General features: G+C 38.4%; 1 protein-coding gene across 4 annotated transcripts in view; it reads right to left on the bottom strand.

Moving 5' to 3' along the window:
* The window catches only part of PTPRM (protein tyrosine phosphatase receptor type M), a 748,757-nt gene that overhangs the window by 506,647 nt on the left and 221,575 nt on the right, over positions 1 to 20,535 (bottom strand). For all 4 annotated transcript variants that reach the window (XM_075826409.1, XM_075826410.1, XM_075826411.1 and 1 more), the window contains exons 4-5: positions 12,039 to 12,117; positions 8,958 to 9,073 (exon numbers count right to left, since the gene is read on the bottom strand). In XM_075826409.1, coding sequence (XP_075682524.1) covers positions 8,958 to 9,073; positions 12,039 to 12,117 — 195 coding nt within the window. The remainder of the gene's footprint in view (positions 1 to 8,957; positions 9,074 to 12,038; positions 12,118 to 20,535) is intronic.

Genomic DNA, 20,535 nt, shown 5'->3' with positions numbered 1-20,535 from the left:
TTTGATTAGAATGTAGCTGGTTCCTGCCCACCCTCAGTTCATTTGTAGGCCTAGGACAAGGAGAGAGGTGAGCCTGTTTAGCTTAGGGTCCCATCTGTTGATGGCGCCTTGTTTTGTTAGATGGGCTCACACAATTTGATCAAAATATGCGCTAAGAACCTCCTATTTATGAATATGGTTAAAGGGTAACTAAACGTTCAACAAACTGACATGTCCCACACCAATCCCTAGAACGTAGCTCCAGGAGTGCTTGTGTGAGCGCTCAGCCGCTTCGTTTCTGTTCGGCTTTTCTGGAAAGCCGATGTATCGGAGTATGGGCTTCATAGACTTTCTATTGAGCATGTACCCTAATGCATTGATTTCCGGAAAAAGCCAAACAGAAACAAAGCGGCTGAACACTCACACGAGCACTTCTGGCGCTTCGTTCTAGTTGTCTCAGTACTCGGACACCCTCCAATCAAAAGTTCTGACATGTCACTATGACATGTCAGAAGTTTGTTGAATGTTTAGTTACCCTATAATATAGCAGTAATGCACTATGAAATAAACCATATATTCAATGTTTGCGCATATTTTATCATTTACAGGGTGCTGCTATAACCTTGTGTTTGTTTAAGTACAAATCTTATAAGGTTCTAGGTTTGGTCATACAATACTAAATATTGTTTCAAGACAGAAGGCTAATGAGTGGACTGTCTAAGTGGTTCCACAAAAAGCTGATCACTGGCATCTGAAACGTTCCCAGGATCAGTAGGGGTCCCGGGGCTAGACTTCCATCAATGCGTGTTTTGTTATTGACATGTCAAAACATTTTCATGGTAAAATCCCTGTAATATTTGTTGCTTCACGCTTAAAGAGGCTCTGTCACCACATTATAAATGCCCAATCTCCTACATAATGTGATCGGCGCTGTAATTAAGGTAACAGCAGTGTTTTTTATTTAGAAAAATGATCCATTTTGACCAAGTTATGACCTATTTTAGATTTATGCTAATGACTTTCTTAATGCCCAACTGGGAGGATTTTTTAGCTTTTGACCAAGTGGGCATTGTAAAGAGAAGTGTATGACGATGACCAATCAGCGTCATACACTTCTCTCCATTCATGTACTCATGTACTTGATTGCAAGATCACAATGTGCTGTCAGTTACTCACACATTAACTTTACTGAAGTGTCTTTGGAGTGAATAGACATCGCTTCCAGCCAGGACGCGATGTCTATTCACAATCCCGACACTTCGGTAACGTTTGTGTGGGACTTAATGACAGCACAGCGTGATCTCGATGTGCTGTGTGAGTAAGTGACACACAAACGTTACCGAAGTGTCGGGATTGTGAATAGACATCGAGTCCTGGCTGGAAGCGATGTCTATTCACTCCAAAGACACTTCAGTAAAGTTAATGTGTGAGTAAGTGCCTGCACATCGTGATCTCGCAAGATCACTATGTGCTGAGTACATGAATGGAGAGAAGTGTATGACGCTGATTGGTCATCGTCATACACTTGTCTTTACAACGCCCGCTTGGTCAAAAGCTAAAAAAACGCCCAGTTGGGCATTAAGAAAGTCATTAGCATAAATCTAAAATATGTCATAACTTAGTCAAAATTGATAGTTTTTCTAAATAAAAAACACTACTGTTATCTACATTACAGCGCCGATCACATTATGTAGGAGATAGGGAACTTATAATGTGGTGACAGAGCCTCTTTAACTCTCCACCAATTAATTATTTCAACTAGCAATGCGTATTTAAATTACTTTTTTAACAGATAGTAAAAACATTTCCCTTATTTATATAATATCAACATATTCTGCAGTGCTGTACACAGAGTTTTTGTTCCCAATGGGGCTCACAATCTAATTTTACAATTTCACAAAATAGGGCCAGTTTCCTAGGAAGCCAATTAAAGCAAGCCATAAAGATTCAAAATCGCCCTAAAGGACGCTTAAGATCAATTTTTTTGTCCAACGTTTGAGCCATGAAATAGTAACCTGATGCCAGATGAAGACAGATATCTGTGGAAATGCTGAAAAGTTGGATTCTTTTCAGTCGTTGTTGGGGGCAGTTTTGGCATATTTAGAAAGTTATTCATGACAGAAACTAAAGATGTGCACCACAGGGCACACCAAGCTCAGGTCACAGAGCAAGCCTGAAATCGATATGCCAATTGTTGAAGATTTATTGTTTTAACTTAATTTAACTTATTTTCACTTAATTGAATTTATCGTTGTCATCCAGAACATCAAGCATCACAGACGATTTAGGATTTACAAGTCATTTAAAAAAAATGCTAAAATTATCTAACCGTCTAAAATCTCTCGTATATGGCCACTTTAGAAAATATATAATCTATAAAGATGGTGCCCTAACTAGATTCAAATCCAGGACTTAAGGCAATGAAGTTAAACATTAACATGACATACTATTGCGTCGTGGTGCAGGGGTGATGTGAGCCTACTACGTACGAAGCGGGTGTCAGCTGTGTTTTACAGCTGACACCCGGGACTAAAGGCCAGGAACAGCGACCGCGCTGATCCTGGCCGTTTCTTCGATGCTGATATCAAGCAAGATTGCAGCATCTAAGACATTAGAAAGAGGGGGGCGCCCACCTCTGACAGCTCATCCCTCCGCAACGCAATCAGGGGTACCGATGGTTGTCATGGCAACCCAGGCTCCTAATGAAGGCACCAGGGCTGCCTTTCTTCATCTCTTGTTAAGCCATTCCTCTGTCAGGCCTTAACAGAAGCTTGTAAAAATGACAAGATCTAACGATCGCTGGTTCAAGTCCCCTGGGGTTACTAATAAAATGTGTAACACAAAATTCAATAAAGTTTTTAGTAGTAAAATAATTTTTTTAAGTTAAACACCCATTTTCCCAATTTTTCTCTGAAGTAATGTAAAAAAAATAAAAAAAATAAACAAAATTGGTATCACCGTATCCGTAAACGTTCAAACTATTACAATATTGCATTAATGTGTACAGTGAACGCCATACAAATAAAAATATATAAAATGCCGGTATCGCTGTTTTTTGGTAATTTCATATCCCACAAAAAAATGAAATAAAAAGTCATCAAAAATTCGCATGTAGCCCAAAATGGTACCAATAGAAACAACTCGCCCCGCAAAACATAAGCGCTCATACCGCTCATCAAAGATAAAAAAGTTATGGCGCCAAATGTGGCGACAAAACACAAATTGGTTAAACAATCTGGTACGCGGCAGCCGATAAGGGGAAGTATGAAGCGGGCTTACGGGCTGAGCTCGCTCCATACACAGCAGGTGACGGCTATGTTACACAGCCGAGACCTCACTGCAACGGGATTCTGCCCGTTAAACACCTTAAATGCTGCGGTCAATCGCAACCGCGGCATTTAAATTGTTAGAATCAGGGGGGTGCACCCTCAAACACGCCATCGTGCCCCCCCCCACCCGCGGCACGTTCGGACGTTTACAGTGGTTGTTATGGCAGCCTGGGGGCCTGATAAAGGCCCCCAGGTCTGCCATCTTTGTACTCCTTTGAAGCCCTGCAATATATTAGTATTGCAGTATATCATGCAAGCGATTCAACGATAATAAAAAAAAAGTAAAAAACAGTTAAATAAAGATTTTTATAATGTTCCAAATGAAATAAATATAAAAAGTTCAAAAAACCCCAATTTTCCCATTTTTTTTCCTAAAGCAATGTTAAAAAAAATACAATTTAACATAACTGGTATCCCGTGTCCGTAAAAGTCCGAACTATCACAATATAGTTTTATTTAACCCGCTCGGTGAACGACGTAAAAAAAATATATAGAAAACATTCAAATTGCTGTTTTTTGGTCACCTTAGTTCTCCAAAAAAAGGAATAAAAAGTGATCAAAAAGTCACATGTACCCCAAAAGCCCTCACACCTCTAAATTGATGGAATAATAAAAAAGTTATGGCTCTCAGAATATGGCAACACAAAACATTTTTTTTTTTTTAAAAGTGGTAAAACATAAAACAAAACATATACATTTTGGTATCGCCGCAATCATATCAACCTGTAGAATATTGTGAATATATAGTTTTTACCGCCTGATGAACGATGTAAAAACGAACCCCCCCCCCCCCCAAAAAAAAATGGTGTAATCGCTGTTTTTTGCCCATTTCACCCCACAAATAATTGTTTTCAGATTCCCAGTACATTATGCGGTACAATAAATGGTGCCATGAAAAACTACAACTTGTCCCTCAAAAAACAAGACCTCAGATGGCTATGTCGACGAAGAAATAGAAAAGTTATGGTTTTTGGAAGGCGGGGAGGAAAAAACAAAAATAAAAAACTCAAATTGGCCTGGTCTTTAAAGGGTTAACAATTAGTTTTTTTTCCTTGTAAAAGTAGTAAAACATAAAAAGACTATATAAATTTGAAATCGTCGTAATGGTATTGACTTGTAGAATAAAGTTAAGGCGTAACTAAATGTTGGATCAACTTTTTGTTTTCAAGCAGCATGTGTAATATAAATATATTTTGTAATATACTTTATTAATGAATTTGGGCTCCTTTTTGTGTTATATGTGTTTTAAATGGCCACTCTTACACTTTTCTACCACATTTTATTTCTTGTATTTCCCCTGTTGCTAGCAGAAATCCGTACACCGTTTGAATGTATCAGTGTACGGATTCTGCTGCCTATGAGGACGGGTGGGTAGTGGCCCCATCCTGACGTCAGATGTGCACGCCCCCATCATGACGTCAGGAAGGTCTCTCGGCCTCTATACACTACACAGTTCATGGAAGAGACTGTGTGCACTGGTCTCTGTAATTCTCCCCCTGTCTCAGGACACTGTAATCTGAGCTGCTAATTAGCATCAGATAAGACTAGGACTGCTCCGTCCTTCCGTCCGTCCGTCCGTCCCCCAATCACCCTGCCGTCCTGTCTTATCTTCCCTGCACTTGCCAGGGAAAGTGAAAAACTCTGATTGCTTTCTTCTGAAGTGTGCAGAGATATTTACAGCTCTGTATATAATGTGTTGTGCTGTGCATAGCCTCAGTGCACGCTCACAGTACTGTAGTTATACCTCAGAGTTCACTGCCCATGAAAGATAAAGACAGATCGTAACATCACACACAGTAAGACACACCCCTAGACATGCCCCTAGCAACCGGCCAGAATCAGGAAGTGGGAGAAAATAGATGTGGACGGTTTCACAAGAAAAAGAGCTGCAAAAAAGGTACTTTGAAGTGAAAAAAATTGCTAGGAGTAATGTATTCACGTAGAGGGACATAATCGCAGTTTAAATATTTTTTTTTTGCGAACGTTTAGCTACGCTTTAACATGCCGTTTTTACTATATGGTGAAAGTCGTAAAAACTAAAATCCTCAAAAGATTGAGGAATCACAGTTTTTTTTTCCTATTCTACTCCAGAAATAATTTTTTACCACTTTTCCAATACATTATATAATAAATGATGCCGTGAAAAACTACAACTTGTCCCGCAAAAAACAAGCCCTCATATGGCTATATCGACGGAAAAATAAAAAAGTTATGGCTTTTGGAAGGTGGGGAGGAAAAAATGAAAACGAAAATCCCAAAAATGGCTGCGTCCTGAAGAGGTTTAGACACCGTGCTGATCCTGGTTATGAATCAAGTATCACTTCCTTTTTTGAGACATATACCATAGGGTACACATTAGCACAGCCCTCATGAAAATATTCCAGGTTACTTTAATTGACAGTCGGAACTACTTCTCTGTTACCCAAGAAGCAGCTAATTGCATAGCATCAATATAATTGTCATTTAATATTCTATGCATGATTGTAAATGGGAGTTGAACTTATTTCTGTATCATTTCTGTTTTGACACTTTATGACAGTTAAGATACAAACTGATGGAAAGAAGAATTAATTGTATTTAAGGTGCAGACAATATAACAAAAGTTGAATAAAGAAGGTTTCAAAAGTAGAAGCCAAAATAAACCGACAGGTAATCCCCTTCAACTTTTATTAATTACTTTTTGGTTTGCAAATGACATTGTCTGATCTTACGCAAACAGAGCGCTGCAGTCAAATTTCCATGGTGACAAGATCCAGCTAATTCCCAGTCTTTTTCTTTGCCCACAGCATAATTGCACACTACAAGTGAGATATAAACACCTCTATCAACATATGCATTAGAATTATTTTCCTTGTTCAGTAAGTCAATACAAAAGAAATATTATGCCCATTTTAGTGCTGGTTTGTGTTGTCAGCAGATGTGAGAAAGAAAATCTAAGCAGATGGGATACATCTGTTAATCATAAACATCCTTTCATTAGTGCCATTGTCACATTTATTTGGTGGCAAGTTTATTTTTTGGTATATCAGCTAATGAGAACATTGGATTTACACTGTAATCTGAATCGGTAATGTCACTTCTTTACAATATGTTGTTTATTCACTGCAGAGAAAATTCTGAAACTACAGTTTTCTGTTTTGGATATACCGGCTATATATATATATTTGTTTAAATCAGCTAAGAAGTTGATGTTCACTAAGCAAGAGCAGGATCTTTAGTCTGCACTTAAAGGGACAGTACAGTCTCATGATTAGATAGTCATTCTAGGCCTCCCATAGGGTGGGTTAAACATTAGTGGACAGTAGCTTTATGATGATATTTAAAATGATATAATAGTGTAGTTTACAAATCAAATTTAGAAGCTATGTACACCTCTACAACCATTTTTTTTATTGTCCTAATGCATCTATATTAAAAAAACAAAACAAAGCAACTTTGCAATAAATGTTGTTTTAAAATGTTCTACCATTTTGTGTACACAGCTCTTGTTCAGGCTTATGTGTCTCCATGGAAAAACAAACTAATAAACAAACCCTTTGTAGTCTAATTCTGCAGTCACATTTCCTTCTATCTATTCTCTACTTCTTGAAAGCATAAATTCATACAAGAAGTTTGGGGCAGATGGAAGATTGCATGACTGCAGAATCAGACTACAAAGGGTTTGTTTCCATGGAGACATATAAGTGTGCATAGGAGCTGCAGATACAAAAGATGGGACATTTTTAATCAAGACTATTTGTAGAGTTGATTCATTTTTCATTTTGGATGCGTCTTTATTCAAACGAGAGGCCAGAGAGGCTAACAGGGCAGGTGCCAGCAGGAATGGGCAGGAGACCATGTTTAATTCTGTTGTATTATATTTGTCTATATTTAAAATCAATGTTCATATCTTGACTAAAAAAGTATAATAAAGTTGTAATGTACACACAATTTTTTTTTTTGATGATTCACTTTAGCTGCTGTAGGAAAAAGTTAATCTTTTATCACTTGATTCAGACAGACAGAAATACATTTTGATAGAACAGCGGAGATTTATCAATAGGGTCATGGGATGACCTATGTATACATTGGGAGGAGATTTCTCTGTTTGCAACTGACATCTGTTGTCTTGAGTGTTGGGGTAATAAGGGTTCAATAAATTGTAGCATGATAATATAACACTAGGAACAACATACACGAGAACAATAAGAAGGAGCAATGACAAATCCATATCTAGCAATATAATCTCCTTGGCTGAAACCAAATACTAGGAAGACACCTACAAAGAATTAATGGGAAAACGGCAGAGAAACTATATATGCGATTTAGAATTAATTATTACCTGGCATATTTAATCACTAATTCCCAGTATTTTCTAATGTCATGTCAAAGAGGATAGAGATAGAGGATAAATATAAAAGGGTAGCTACACAACACAATTCCTATCTTTGTACTAAGCTACAAATCACACGCAATAAACAGCAATAGTAATAAGTAAAATGCATGTACAATTAAACAGACATGCACAAATACAATCATACAACGTTAAACCTAATTGTTAGACAAGTCTAACATTTTAACCTTCTTATCACCTTTTTGTATGGTAAATAAAGTCAAAGAGATCACAAATGTACTTTTATGTATTACTACACATGTACTACTCAATTAGTAGACCGACGTACAAAATGAATTAGGATTTGCAGAAGATCTCATATAGAAAAAATAGCTTTCCTTTCATTACTCTGGAGAGATGAAGATAACTGCTAATCTTTTGCTTATTGTGCACCTCCAGCAACAAATGGATTTCTATATTTCTTTTTATCACTTAATCCTACAGAACTTTGTGAGAGATTTTAGTAGCGGCCGGAGCTCCGTTAATATTATCTTGCCCCCTTTCCCGTTCTAATTTAACTAAAATTTTTACCACCACTGGGGAAACGGATCCATCTTCAGTAAAAATAGACAACCATAGGAGCCATATGTAAGCCTCCTACTTATGTCTATGGATACTGAATACAGATCAGAGCCGTTACTGAATGAATGCTGCAGAAATTCTGCAAGTCATGTGTGAATGGGGAATGGGGCACCACAGCTATAAAGTGATTTATGATTAAGTCTTAAAGAGAAGCAAAAAGAAATCTGTAGAAATATTTAAATAAATGCATAGTAAAGGCACGATTTTAATCTAGAGTATATGGGCCAGACAAGTGCTAGGATTACACTTTTTTGAGGAGTATCTGCTGCCGCTCTCCCCCTCACCATGCTATATTCATCCCCCCTCTCATCCCACTTCTTTCTTTTTATTCTTTTGTTCTACATTTTTTCCTCTTTTCTCTAGTTTGATAGAACACAGAGGCAGTGGGCAGAGCTGACTACTGAAAGTTTCTGCTGATAGACGTCTGAAGCTTATTGGGGTCACCCCATTTATAGTTATTCTTAACATACTTTGGACCTATAGAGGTGGACATCCTCGCTTTTTCCGGAGTTTATTCTCTCTCAGAGGGGATATTGCTTGTGAACATGTTTATACTGTTTATATTTCTTGTGTGATATATATGTACTGACTATATGACTACATATGAATCGCTGTGGTTTCTGGTTTTCATCTTTGGTACTGGATTTTTCATACTTCCAACTGAGTTTGTAAAATTAAAAGAGGTAATTATTTACCTGCAGCCAAAGCCTGTCACTTGGTGTTGTCTTTCCATTTGCCACACATGTGAATGTTGCAAACTTTCCTGCATTGACATCCGCATTTTTAACCCGTATGAAGTGAGGTGTTTTAGCTAAAAAGCAAGAGAAATACTAGTTATATCACAACAACAAAACACTGTAAAAGCCAGGGCAACTAATCCAAATAACCTGCTCCTGCACACAAGAAGTTGTTTTATTTAAAATACGAAAATAGCACAGGACAGGGCACCAATTTCTAGAATTAAATTTTTATGTGGTTGGCACCCATATCAAATAGATACCACAAAATGTAAAGGATGGATACACTGTTGCACTTAGAGTGTAGCTAAACGATTGACCAACTCCTGACATATCATAGTGACATGTCAGAAGTTTGGATTGGTGGGGGTCCGAGCACTGAGACCCCCACCAATCGCTAGAACAAGGCAGCTGAAGCGCTCGTGTGAGCGCTAAGCCGCTTCGTGTCTGTTCGGCTTTTTCCGGAAAGCCGATGTTTCAGAGTACGGGCTCATGGACTTTCTATTGAGTTTGTACACCGATACGTGTATTTCCGGAAAAAGCCGAACAGACACGAAGCAGCTGAGCGCTCACACTGCTTCGTTCTAGCGATTGGTGGGGGGTTCAGTACTCAGACCGCCACCAATCCAAACTTCTGACATGTCACTATTAGCTACACTTTAAGTGAGAGATAGCAGACATACTAATCTCTTGCCCATGCAAGCTGGTCAGTCCTTTGCCTAATCCTAAACTTATGTAAAGAACCAGCCTGGAAGTGAGCATCCATATCATAATTATTGCATAGACCAAAGTTATACTTTTTTCACTCTCACTTATATTAGGACCATACTCCATTTGTCATTTTACATGCATTTTGGCTTAGCTATTCTGTCCAACATTTTAGACCAGATCGGAGAGCCTCCAATGCAGATGTAAATACGGCCTTAGATAGAGTACAGCAAAGGTGGGAACTGTTCTAGTGCATTATGTTTGTTCATCCATATTTATTTTTATTTAAATTTCCATTTGAAGGTATCAGAGAGAATAAATTTTAACCCATGAAAAAAGTTATATACTGTAAAGTAGGCAAACAAACAGATTAACTAAATCCTATTACTAATAGGCAGGGATGTTCAAAGACAAATAAAATAACACAATTAGGAAAAGTTCACAAAATCATGATAATAGGTTACCCCGGAGATATACACCCATTAGAATCTAAAGTTTAAATAAACCCAAGAATTCTGTACATCTTTGTATAAATATTGACGCTCTACCTTTTGTGAAAAATGGCCAACAGTTCAATATATATTGAGAGCTTCCGACTGTCCCCTGATGGCAAATGACAAGGGAAAAAAATGATTCTTTGTTGCATTTCTACATGCTGATCCTTTGTTGCAGATCTGGCAGTGACTTACTCCCCTCTTCCCATTGGAATCTACACATATGCTTTGCTAAGCTGAGAGAGTGCATGTTTATAGGAAAGGGTGGAGAGATAGCTGTCAATAGCTATCGAATGAGTATGGCCACCTTTAGGCTGTGTGTTATGATTTAACTTTAATATCTTCTGAACTAATGTACAGTAGCATTATAATAACTGTAAGGCCTCATGCAAACAACCATTATTTTATATCCAGAACTATGGAACGGGCTCATATACTTATTACTATGAGCACGGTCCGCAAATCCAGGTGACACTCCGCGGCCCGTCGGTGCAGTAAATAGTGCACGGTCGAGTGCATGAGGCCTGAGTTAAGGCCCTTTTACACCGTCCGATAAGCCGCCGGTGCAGCGAGCGCCGATCAACGAGACATGGTGCTTTGAATGGGGACGAGAGGTTGTTACTCCGATCGCTCGTCCCCATCCATTATTATCATGTTGGCAGCGCGTCTCAGAGGGAGATGTGCCTTACGACAACGATAATCGTTTACTTTTTTAAAACGATACGACCAGCAGATGATCGACGGTTTGCCCGGTCATCTGCTAAGCGTTCCCTTGTTTACACAGGGCAATTATCGGCAACGAGCGTTATATTGAGGCTCGTCTACCCGATAATTTTCCTGTGTAAAACCGCCTTCAGAAGCCTTTGTTTGTCCATATCATTGAGTGTCTGTTCCAAGTTTACTCTAATTAATAACAAAGAAGTTGCCAAGTTATCAGCACAAAGAGGCCAAGGAACAAATGTTTCATGTTTATCAGGACACAACTAAAGCCTTTACTCTCCAATAGTGCTAATTTACAAAATATTATTCTTATGCTAGAATAAGAGAAGAGATGCCAGAGAGTGTCGCTCCTTAAACATGGGTAAGGTGCTCCACTGCAGTCTGCAGTGTTAGACTGGTAGATTATACCTATTATTGAACCATACCATTTAAATATATTCATTATCCATTTATTTTACTGACTATTAGGCTGTTGTAGATGTATTCTATGTATGGGTTTATTTAGGAGTGGGTGTAATTTGATCCTTTTACCTTATACATGCCCATGCAGGCTGCATGGTGCAACATACTTTATATACATTGCCCACTTAACCCTGTCTGATACAGCGCCCATTCTTGCGTATCATTGTCTGGTATCCATCTATACTGTGGTAATCATCTCTGTTTTTAATCTTGTTTGTTGTTATGTATCAATAAATTTATACCTTTTAATATAAATTCGTGGTGTGTCAGACTCCGATTTTTAGGTTTTTGTTTCCAGTGGTGGGTTTTGCACCGTTACTTCCATGTGTTCCATGAGCTTAATTGCTCAGTCCCTTGAGTACTTTACATTCAATTATGGGTTTGATCTCATTTCATAATGTTGGGATTCTTTTGGTTGCTCTCCATATAGGTATAGAATAAGAGAAGTCCTTGGTAATACAACATTTCTATAAAAATTTAATTGTAGTTCTAACATAATTGTATTCAACAATGCAACCTCTATCTATAGACTTTTCATGATAGCAACTGTCATTATTCCCTCTCTTGAATGACCTTTCTGACACAAAGGTCTTTAGAGTTTTCTTGTTTGAACATATTTTGTCAAGCTTTAAATAATAATACAAATAGTACTCACAGCAAGGATGTCTTAGGACTTTTACTTCATCTATTGCTATGTATCCATGTTGGTCATATGCAATAACTTCAAAATAAACCTGTAAAATAAAAACAGCATTAAAGACATCAGATCATTAATTAGACTATTGCGAAATAATTGGCAAATAATGTAATAAAAAAAATCAACTTAGTTCACCGTTGTTTTTAAAAATTGACTTGTAATACATAGAACAGTATAAAAAAAGTGCTTTCTCAAAAAAATTATTGAAGACCATAACAGGCAGATGATTAATGAAAGAGCAGAATTATCACAAGTGATTCACCCACAAAGTCATCAGATTTCTTTGAGATGACAATAGCTTCAGGAAATTACATTGTCCAAATATTATTTATCTGCTCTCCAGGAAAATATGGCATGGACTTTTTGGGCCTATGAATCAGCAGTATTTCTGGAGAAGGAATAATGGAGCATACAGTGAAAAGAACACCCTACCTACAGTAAAGCATGACTTTGGCTCAGTGATGTTCTACAGGTGCTTTGCCTTCTCTGGCACTGGAAATCTGCAGTGTGTGGAGGGTAAGATGGATTCAATCAAGTATCCGGAAATCCAAGAAGAAAGCATCATGCCTTCCGTGAGGAAGTTGAAGCTTGGACGTCATTGGACCTTCCAACAGGGTAATGATCCTAAGTATACCTCAAAGTCCACAGAAACTTGGTTTCAGAAGTCTTAGAAGATTCTGGAGTGGCCATCACAGGCTCCTGACTTGAATCCCATAGAAAATCTTCATTGGGATAAAAAGTAGGTGGTTGAGGCATGCAAGCCAAAGATTATTAGTAAACTGGAGGCCACGAGGAATGGGCTAAGATTCTTCAGAAACTATGCCAGAAGCTGGTGTCTGACTATACATTACATTTACAGCAGGTCATACTAGCAAAATGCTGCTATACTATGTACTAAAAGTACTTGCCATGAAGGGGGTTGAATAATTCTGAGACTGCAGTAGTCGATAAAAGTGTCATTTTGTGAATTTGGAGAAACCACTTGTTATATTAGTTGTGTTGAGCTATTTAAATTGCTCTTGTTTGACTGATTGTTTTCTTGCAACAGCTGCAGGTTTGTAAATTTTGAGAACAAACTTAACTTGCAATGGGGGTTAAATAATTTTCATTGCAACTGTACAACCTTATTATGGGACTCTCAGAAGGTAAGGTTCTCACATGATGTGGAATAAACTGTAGGACAGAAAAAGGAACCCAAATGAAAAATGTAAACCCCAAGTTGATGCCTCATAGTTACACACATCTTTTAGTTTACCATAAAATAATGAACTCTAAAGTCTCATCTGAAACTGCATTAGGGGTATTCCCATCTCGTAATGTTATGGCATACAGATGTAGCGATCTTATACTTAAGTTTAAAAAAATAATAATCTGTGTACCAGAATTGGCACAATAAGTAGGAACTGTCTTAACCACCAAAGCATTGACACCAATCAGCTGTCACAACAGGGGCCTTATGAGCAACACTGTGACTGTCTATAAAGGAGGGAAAGCTAGCGGACTAGAGAATAGTGCTTTCTGCTCTGTTTGTCTTTAAAATTAAAATAAAACAAAAGAACTCCCCATGTTTGCCAAGTATCCACTAATGAAAAGCCAGGGAGAACTGAATAGCGTCTAGGGATTTCCCTGTAAGAAGAAACTGTACAAATGCATTCAAATTATCATTTTACTGATGAGCACAAAATTAAAACCTCTCATTGCTCGAAGCCTCTTGATCATCCAGTTCGTTTATCAATATCTGGAATATTTAATTCTCCACCTGCTTCTTACATAGCAAGTCAGATACACAGATCTCAATGTTGCTGCTGTCTAAAGGGGCACAAAAGCATGGGGGTATAGCTGGGATGGGATCTTCTGTCATAGCTGAGATCAACAGACTAGGTTCTGGTCCTTTCCTTCTCATGTATCTAACACCAAAGTGCAATGTACGGGTTCAGTAAGGTTGTGCTCAATGACGTTAACAAAGACTATTGCCATGAAACAAACAGGAGCTATAACTCACTTGTAATGCTGCAAGCATCTGGGTATTAAATTGTTCTTTAATGTAATTAACCTTTGTTAGATTATGCACAAATTACTAATTATGAAAACAGCTGAATTATATGTGAATATTCTAGCACCGGTCTACATAGATATATGTAAATAATTAACTAAGTAGCATCTAAAGCCTGGTGTTTTTTTTTATGAATGCAACTCTGGCATTTATTTCTGAATTTCTCTTTTATCACACAAAATAGAGAGGACTTCTCAGGTCAATATGTCTTTCAATCTTAGTGTACACCTAAAGAGCTTTTCATTAAGTAAAATTCGAGTCAAAACGAATCTGCTTTTTAACCCCTTAATGACGGGGCCTGAAAAGGTCTAAATGACCAGCTACATTTTTCAGTTTTTACCTCTCTGCATTTCAGCAGCCATAAATTTTTTATTTTATCATTGACGTGGCCGTATGAGGCCTTGTTTTATGCGGGAGAAATTGTATTATTTTTTTTATAGTTTGGAGGTAGGAAAAATTATTTTTACGGCATGAATATAAGAAAAAGCGATTCTCTGCATAGTTTTTCTTGTTTATTTTTTATCCCGTTCATGTTTCACGCTAAATAACCTATTAGATTAATTATTTCGGTTATTACGGTTGTTTAGATACCTAATATGTGTAGGTTTTTTGTTTTTATTTAGTGTAGGGGCAACAAAATATATTTTATGCAAAATAAAGACTTTTTTGTTTTTTGAAGTTTTTTTTTAAAGTTTTTTTTTGTTACTTTTTATAATCCCATTAAGGGATAACTTTATTTATAACTTTATTTTTTACTTGTAATGTATTAGCATACTCTTGTATGCTAATACATCATACTGTGTCATTATATGTGCCAAAACAGCAGGCAAACTAAACAGACAGCCCTGGGGTCCTTTGTAGGTCCCCAGGGCTGACTGCAGAGGGATACCCCAGTGTTTGATCACGTCACCGGGTTTCCGATGATGAGATCAAAGCGGAGGAGTTCCCTTTGATCTATCACACATACTCAGTACAAGCTGCAGTCTCCCTGGCTTTGCAGTAAAAGAAAGCAGCATGTGGAGTTAGACACTGTAATTCCACACTAAAACTGCTGCTAAAAGACAGGGTCTCACTGCAGAACCAGGGAAATTGCAGCTTGTACTGAGCATGTGCGAGATTTTAGCATGGTGCAGATTGTCAACTCTAATTGGGAGGAGATTGAAATTACATTATGTATATACTTGTGCCCGAACAGCAGGCTTACTGAACAGACAGCCCTGGGGTCCTTTGTAGGTTCCCAGGGCTGACTGCAGAGGGATTCACCGGTGTCTGATCACGTCACCGGGTTCCGATGACGAGATCAAAGCGGGGAGTTCCCTTTGATCTTGCAGAAGGTCACGGACCACGGCAATCAAAGAGTTAAACAGCAGGGGTCCGAATGTTTTCCGACCTCAGTTGTATTCAGCAGGCTGCTCTAAGATCAGGAGCTGTTAGATACAGCTCCTGCTTAGAGGATGAGCACTCACAGGAGTGCTCATCAGCCTCTTCTACAGCGATGTCAAAAGACGTCGCTGTAGACTAAGAACCTGCACCGCCTGCCGTCAAAAGACAGTGGGCGGTCGTTAAGGAGTTAAAAAATAAACCATTGCCGTGCTCCATGAAAAATCTACTGATTACAAATTTGGATGTAACAGCTCAGGATTTTAATATTAAATAGGATCTGTCACAAGATTTCGCAACATAAATTGCATACATAGATTTCTGACCTGATGAAGTAGGTGTGTTGACTTTGAAAATGCATGTAAGAATAGCTATATAATCTTATCTCAAGGTTTTCCTGCCTGATATTAAAATGAGCATTTTATTAGACGAAGTGTATTTATGAGATCAAGTATATGTATAATGTTAATGTCAATTTCCTCCCCCCTAGAGCTCCTATCAGTGTCCCTTCTCCCCTGCGCTATACTCTCACACATATTCAGTACAAGCTGCAGTCTCCCTTGCTTTGCAGTAAAAGAAAGCAGCATGTGGAGTTAGATATTGTAATTTCACACTAAAACTGCTGCTGAAAGACAGGGTCTCACTGGGGATCCAGGGAAACTGCAGCTCGTACTGAGCATGTGCGAGATTTTAGCATGGTGCAGGGAAGGAGGGACACTAATAGGAGCTTTTCAGCTCTAGTTGGGAGGAGATTGAAATTACATTATGTATATACCGGTACTTGTTCTTATGCATATACTGCAAAATCGTCATTTAGTATCAGGCAGGAAAACATTGAGAAAGGTTTATACAGCCATTCTGGAACTTATTTTTTCAAAGTAAGTACACCAGCTTCATCAGATCTAAGATATTTATTTAATAATGTATACAGTTTGTATTGTGAAATCCGGTGACAGATCCTCCTTGAGGTCTAATATTAAGCTGCCCTAAGGAGTGATTTGTTCACCCCATAGACTTACTACGTAAGCAAGTCAGGAGCGCTGTTCAATTTTTGTATTCTCCATATAATATAAAAAATTCACTACACCTAAGTACTTAAAATTTTCCTAAAGAAAGGCCCTGTTCTGTATTCCAGTCTTTTATCAGCCCCCTTTAACTAAACTATGTAATTAAAAATTAAACAGACTTGGGCTGTAGCCTTGTGGATTCAGACTGGTGCTATATTTGGAGACCAGAACCAAGAGCTGCTTCAAAATCCTAAATTTGGAGGCATTATATAAAGTTCTGATGTGCTGGTATTTAGCTACCATAGTCAGCAAACTGGGGCAGGACAAGAGTAAATCACTGGAGCATGGTAAAGTAAGTTTATTACTTTCTCAAATAAATACTTCATTAATGATATTATCGTATATAGGGCCTTTCAAAATCACTGGCATTTAGACAGTGGGCCTAGGCATACATTTTGCTTAAGGACTAGGAACTTTAAGCTATGCCTCTGGCACTGCAATTAGTTTTGTTGTAACATACTTTATCACAGTAGATACCATACATGATTATACCACAAAACGAATAACCCTAATACTAAATATTGTTTGTAATTTAATCTAATTTAAAAGGGGAAGAACATTCATCAATAAGTATCTAAAATGTGAAATGTCACATGTAGAGTAAAAAGACTTGAGTACAAGAGTATATTAAATTGATGTTGGTTGCAAATGTCTGCAGTACCTCAGCTTAGATTCCATTTTCAGTGCTTACACATTTAAGAAATCATAAAAGAAAAATGACAGTCATTAGAGTGACATTCTAATGCAGTTATACTAAAACAACGCTGACACTTCCAATATATCTCTGGAGAGAAAATGTGTGACTTATAACAGGGCTGTGTTTTTCATCATTTATGCTCCATGTCTTTTCTAGCTTGCTAAATTATATTTTTTATTCTTTGCTCATCTGTACACTTTTTTTTTATACCAGACTTGACTTCACCAGGTACAAGAAGAATGAGATAGAAAATTAAGAGACAGAAATATTTATCGAGGGCAATGTAAAAAGTATTTTTTTTCAAAAGAGAAGCATTTGTCAAGCAAAGAAATATGCAGCGTTTAGTAAAGCTAAAGACTCCACAGAGAGCTGGAATCAACATCCTATTTTATGAATGATTAATATAAATAAATGTGCTTCAGGTTTCCTATTCTTCTATGTTTCTAGTCATTCGAATTAATTAATTATATTTCTATAAAATTAAACCAGTTGTATTACAACACCTGTCACTAATGTAACAGTCAAAATCTATAAAGTAGATATGCAGAATATCTATTCGGCTGTGCTGCTTTCTCTATTGACCCCGGCGATCTAAACATGTGACCCTAATGCTGGGACTACTAAGACCTGTTCTGATTGTTACAGGGCTATTTTTTCATGTAAAGCCCTGTTCACACGTCACATTAAATTAGAATCTAACGTGTTTCTCTGCAGTAGAAATCGAAGGCTTACCATAGGGTTTCTGCCACGGATGTGTAGCAGATCCGCACAAGAATTGTAAAGGATCTGCCAGGCACAGCTTCTTTATCAACGCCCATAGGTAATCAGTCTGCACCTGCTTCTAGGTCTGTGAGACTGACTCCATCTTCCACCACTCAGGATGGCAGGCTTAGGAGTGGGAGAGCCTATCGCAGCCTGGCCAGACGGAGCTAGCTCCCGCCCTCTGTCTATTTATACCTGCCTTTCCTGTTCCTCCTTGCTTGTGAATCTTCTCTGTTGGTTTCCTGGCCCTGCTGCAGCTTCTTGTACTATTTGTCCCTGCTTCATATTGACCCCGGCTTACTGACTACTCTCCTGCTCTGCGTTTGGTACCTCGTGCTCACCTGGTTTGACTCGGCTTGTTCACTACTCTCCTGCTCTGCGTTTGGCACCTCGTACTCTCCTGGTTTGACTCGGCTCGTTTACTACTCTTGTTGCTCACAGTGTTGCCGTGGGCAACTGCCCCGTTTCCCTTAGGCTCTGTGTTCCCTTGTCTGTTTGTCTGTCGTGCATTGTACCGTGCATAGTGTTATTGAGTGTAGGGACCGTCGCCCAGTTGTACCCCGTCGCCTAGGGCGGGTCGTTGCAAGTAGGCAGGGACTGAGTGGCGGGTAGATTAGGGCTCACTTGTCTGTTTCCCTACCCCCATCATTACAAGAATAAGCCCGATTGTCACTCTACAGGGCTAATCCTCAGTTTTTTTTGTGTGGAATCTGCGGAAACTAGTAGCAGGCTTATTTTCTTTTTGTGGTGCAGATAAAAATATGCAGAGAAAATTTCTGCAGCATGTAAACGGGGTTGCGGAAATTCCATTCACATGCGTAGAATTGCGAAGTGGAAGCAGATTTCTGCACAGAATCCATTCCGAAATCCACGTCAGAATCTGAAAAAGGTCCCAATGTGGGACGGAAATGTTGCACTTGCCATGTTGGCACAATAAACCACACTTTTTTCTTCTTTACTACTGGAGTGCTGCAGGATTTATTTCTGGGATAATGTGATAGATAGATAGATAGATAGATAGATAGATAGATAGATAGATAGATAGATAGATAGATAGATAGATAGATAGATAGATAGATAGATAGATAGATAGTACTAAATATAATTAATTGAAACAGCACTCATGTAATAAAGTGATAGATAGATAGATAGATAGATAGATAGATAGATAGATAGATAGATAGATAGATAGATAGATAGATAGAGCAGGATCTTCTCTTCTCTATGTGTGCTGTGTATAGGAGACATAATAACCATTAGGCTGGGTTCACACACACTATTTACGGACGTAATTCGGGCGTTTTAGCCCCGAATTACGTCCGAAAATGCGCCTCAATAGCGTCGGCAAACATCTGCCCATTCATTTGAATGGGTCTTACGATGTTCTGTTCCGACGATCATTATTTTTTATGCCCCGCTATCAAAAGGCGGGGCGTAAAAAAGACGCCCGCGTCAAAGAAGTACTTGTCACTTCTTCAGGCGTAAATGGAGCCGTTTTCCATTGACTCCATGGAAAAACAGCTCCATTTATGTCCGTAATGGACGCAGCGAAAAGCACCTCAACATGCCATTACGGCTGAAATTACGGAGCTGTTTTCTCCTGAAAACAGCCGCGTAATTTCAGCCGTAACGGAGGCTGCCGTGTGAACATACCCTTACACTCTGGCCACCACTGGCTCAGAGACAACAGAGAGAGATTGAGCCTGCAGAGGGGAAAACTGCTAAAAAAAAATAAATGCAGAATACAAGTCATATAATGACCAGATATAGTGTTATTCCTCATGTACACACATATGACAGCTTATTTTAAAAAGTCACCTGAAAAGTTAGCTACGCTTTAACTGGTTAGTGCAGAAAAATTAAATATGAAATTATCATGTCCTCCAAACGTGTTTTCTGACATTGTAATATTAGTAACAGTAGTAAGGCTATGTTCACACTGAGTTTTTTTGACGCGGAAACCGCGCCAAAAAACTCATCAAAAATGGCCCAAAAATTCCTCCCATTGATTTCAATGGGAGGTGGAGGCGTCTTTTTCCCTCGAGCGGTAAAACCGCCTCGTGGGATAAAGAAGCGACATGCCCTATCTTCGGGCGTTTACGCCTCTGACCTCCCATTGACTTCAATAGGAGGCAGAGAAAGCGTATTTTGCGGCATTTTCTGCCCACGGCACTCAATGGCCGCGGGCAAAAAACGCTGCGAAAAATGCCGCGAAAATCGGCATGCAGGGAGAGGAAAATCTGCCTCAAACTTCCAAACGGAATTTTGAGGCAGAAATTCCGCCTGCAAAAAAACTCAGTGTGAACATAGCCTAAAAGTAAAAAGAGTAATACAAATAAAAGAAGTGCACTAAAAAAACATAAAAAAAATAAAAAACAAATAAAAGATCAATGCAAATTAAAAACAAAGCCATGGTGTGTTTTACTGTCATTCTATCTTTAAAAATCTCTCTGTCTGTGCTCAGGTAATACTTATTTATCACATATATACAGAAAA

The sequence above is a fragment of the Rhinoderma darwinii genome, chromosome 5 (genome assembly GCF_050947455.1).
Source record: "Rhinoderma darwinii isolate aRhiDar2 chromosome 5, aRhiDar2.hap1, whole genome shotgun sequence".
Lineage (NCBI taxonomy): Eukaryota > Metazoa > Chordata > Amphibia > Anura > Rhinodermatidae > Rhinoderma > Rhinoderma darwinii.
This window is presented reverse-complemented; position numbering and strand designations above follow the sequence as displayed.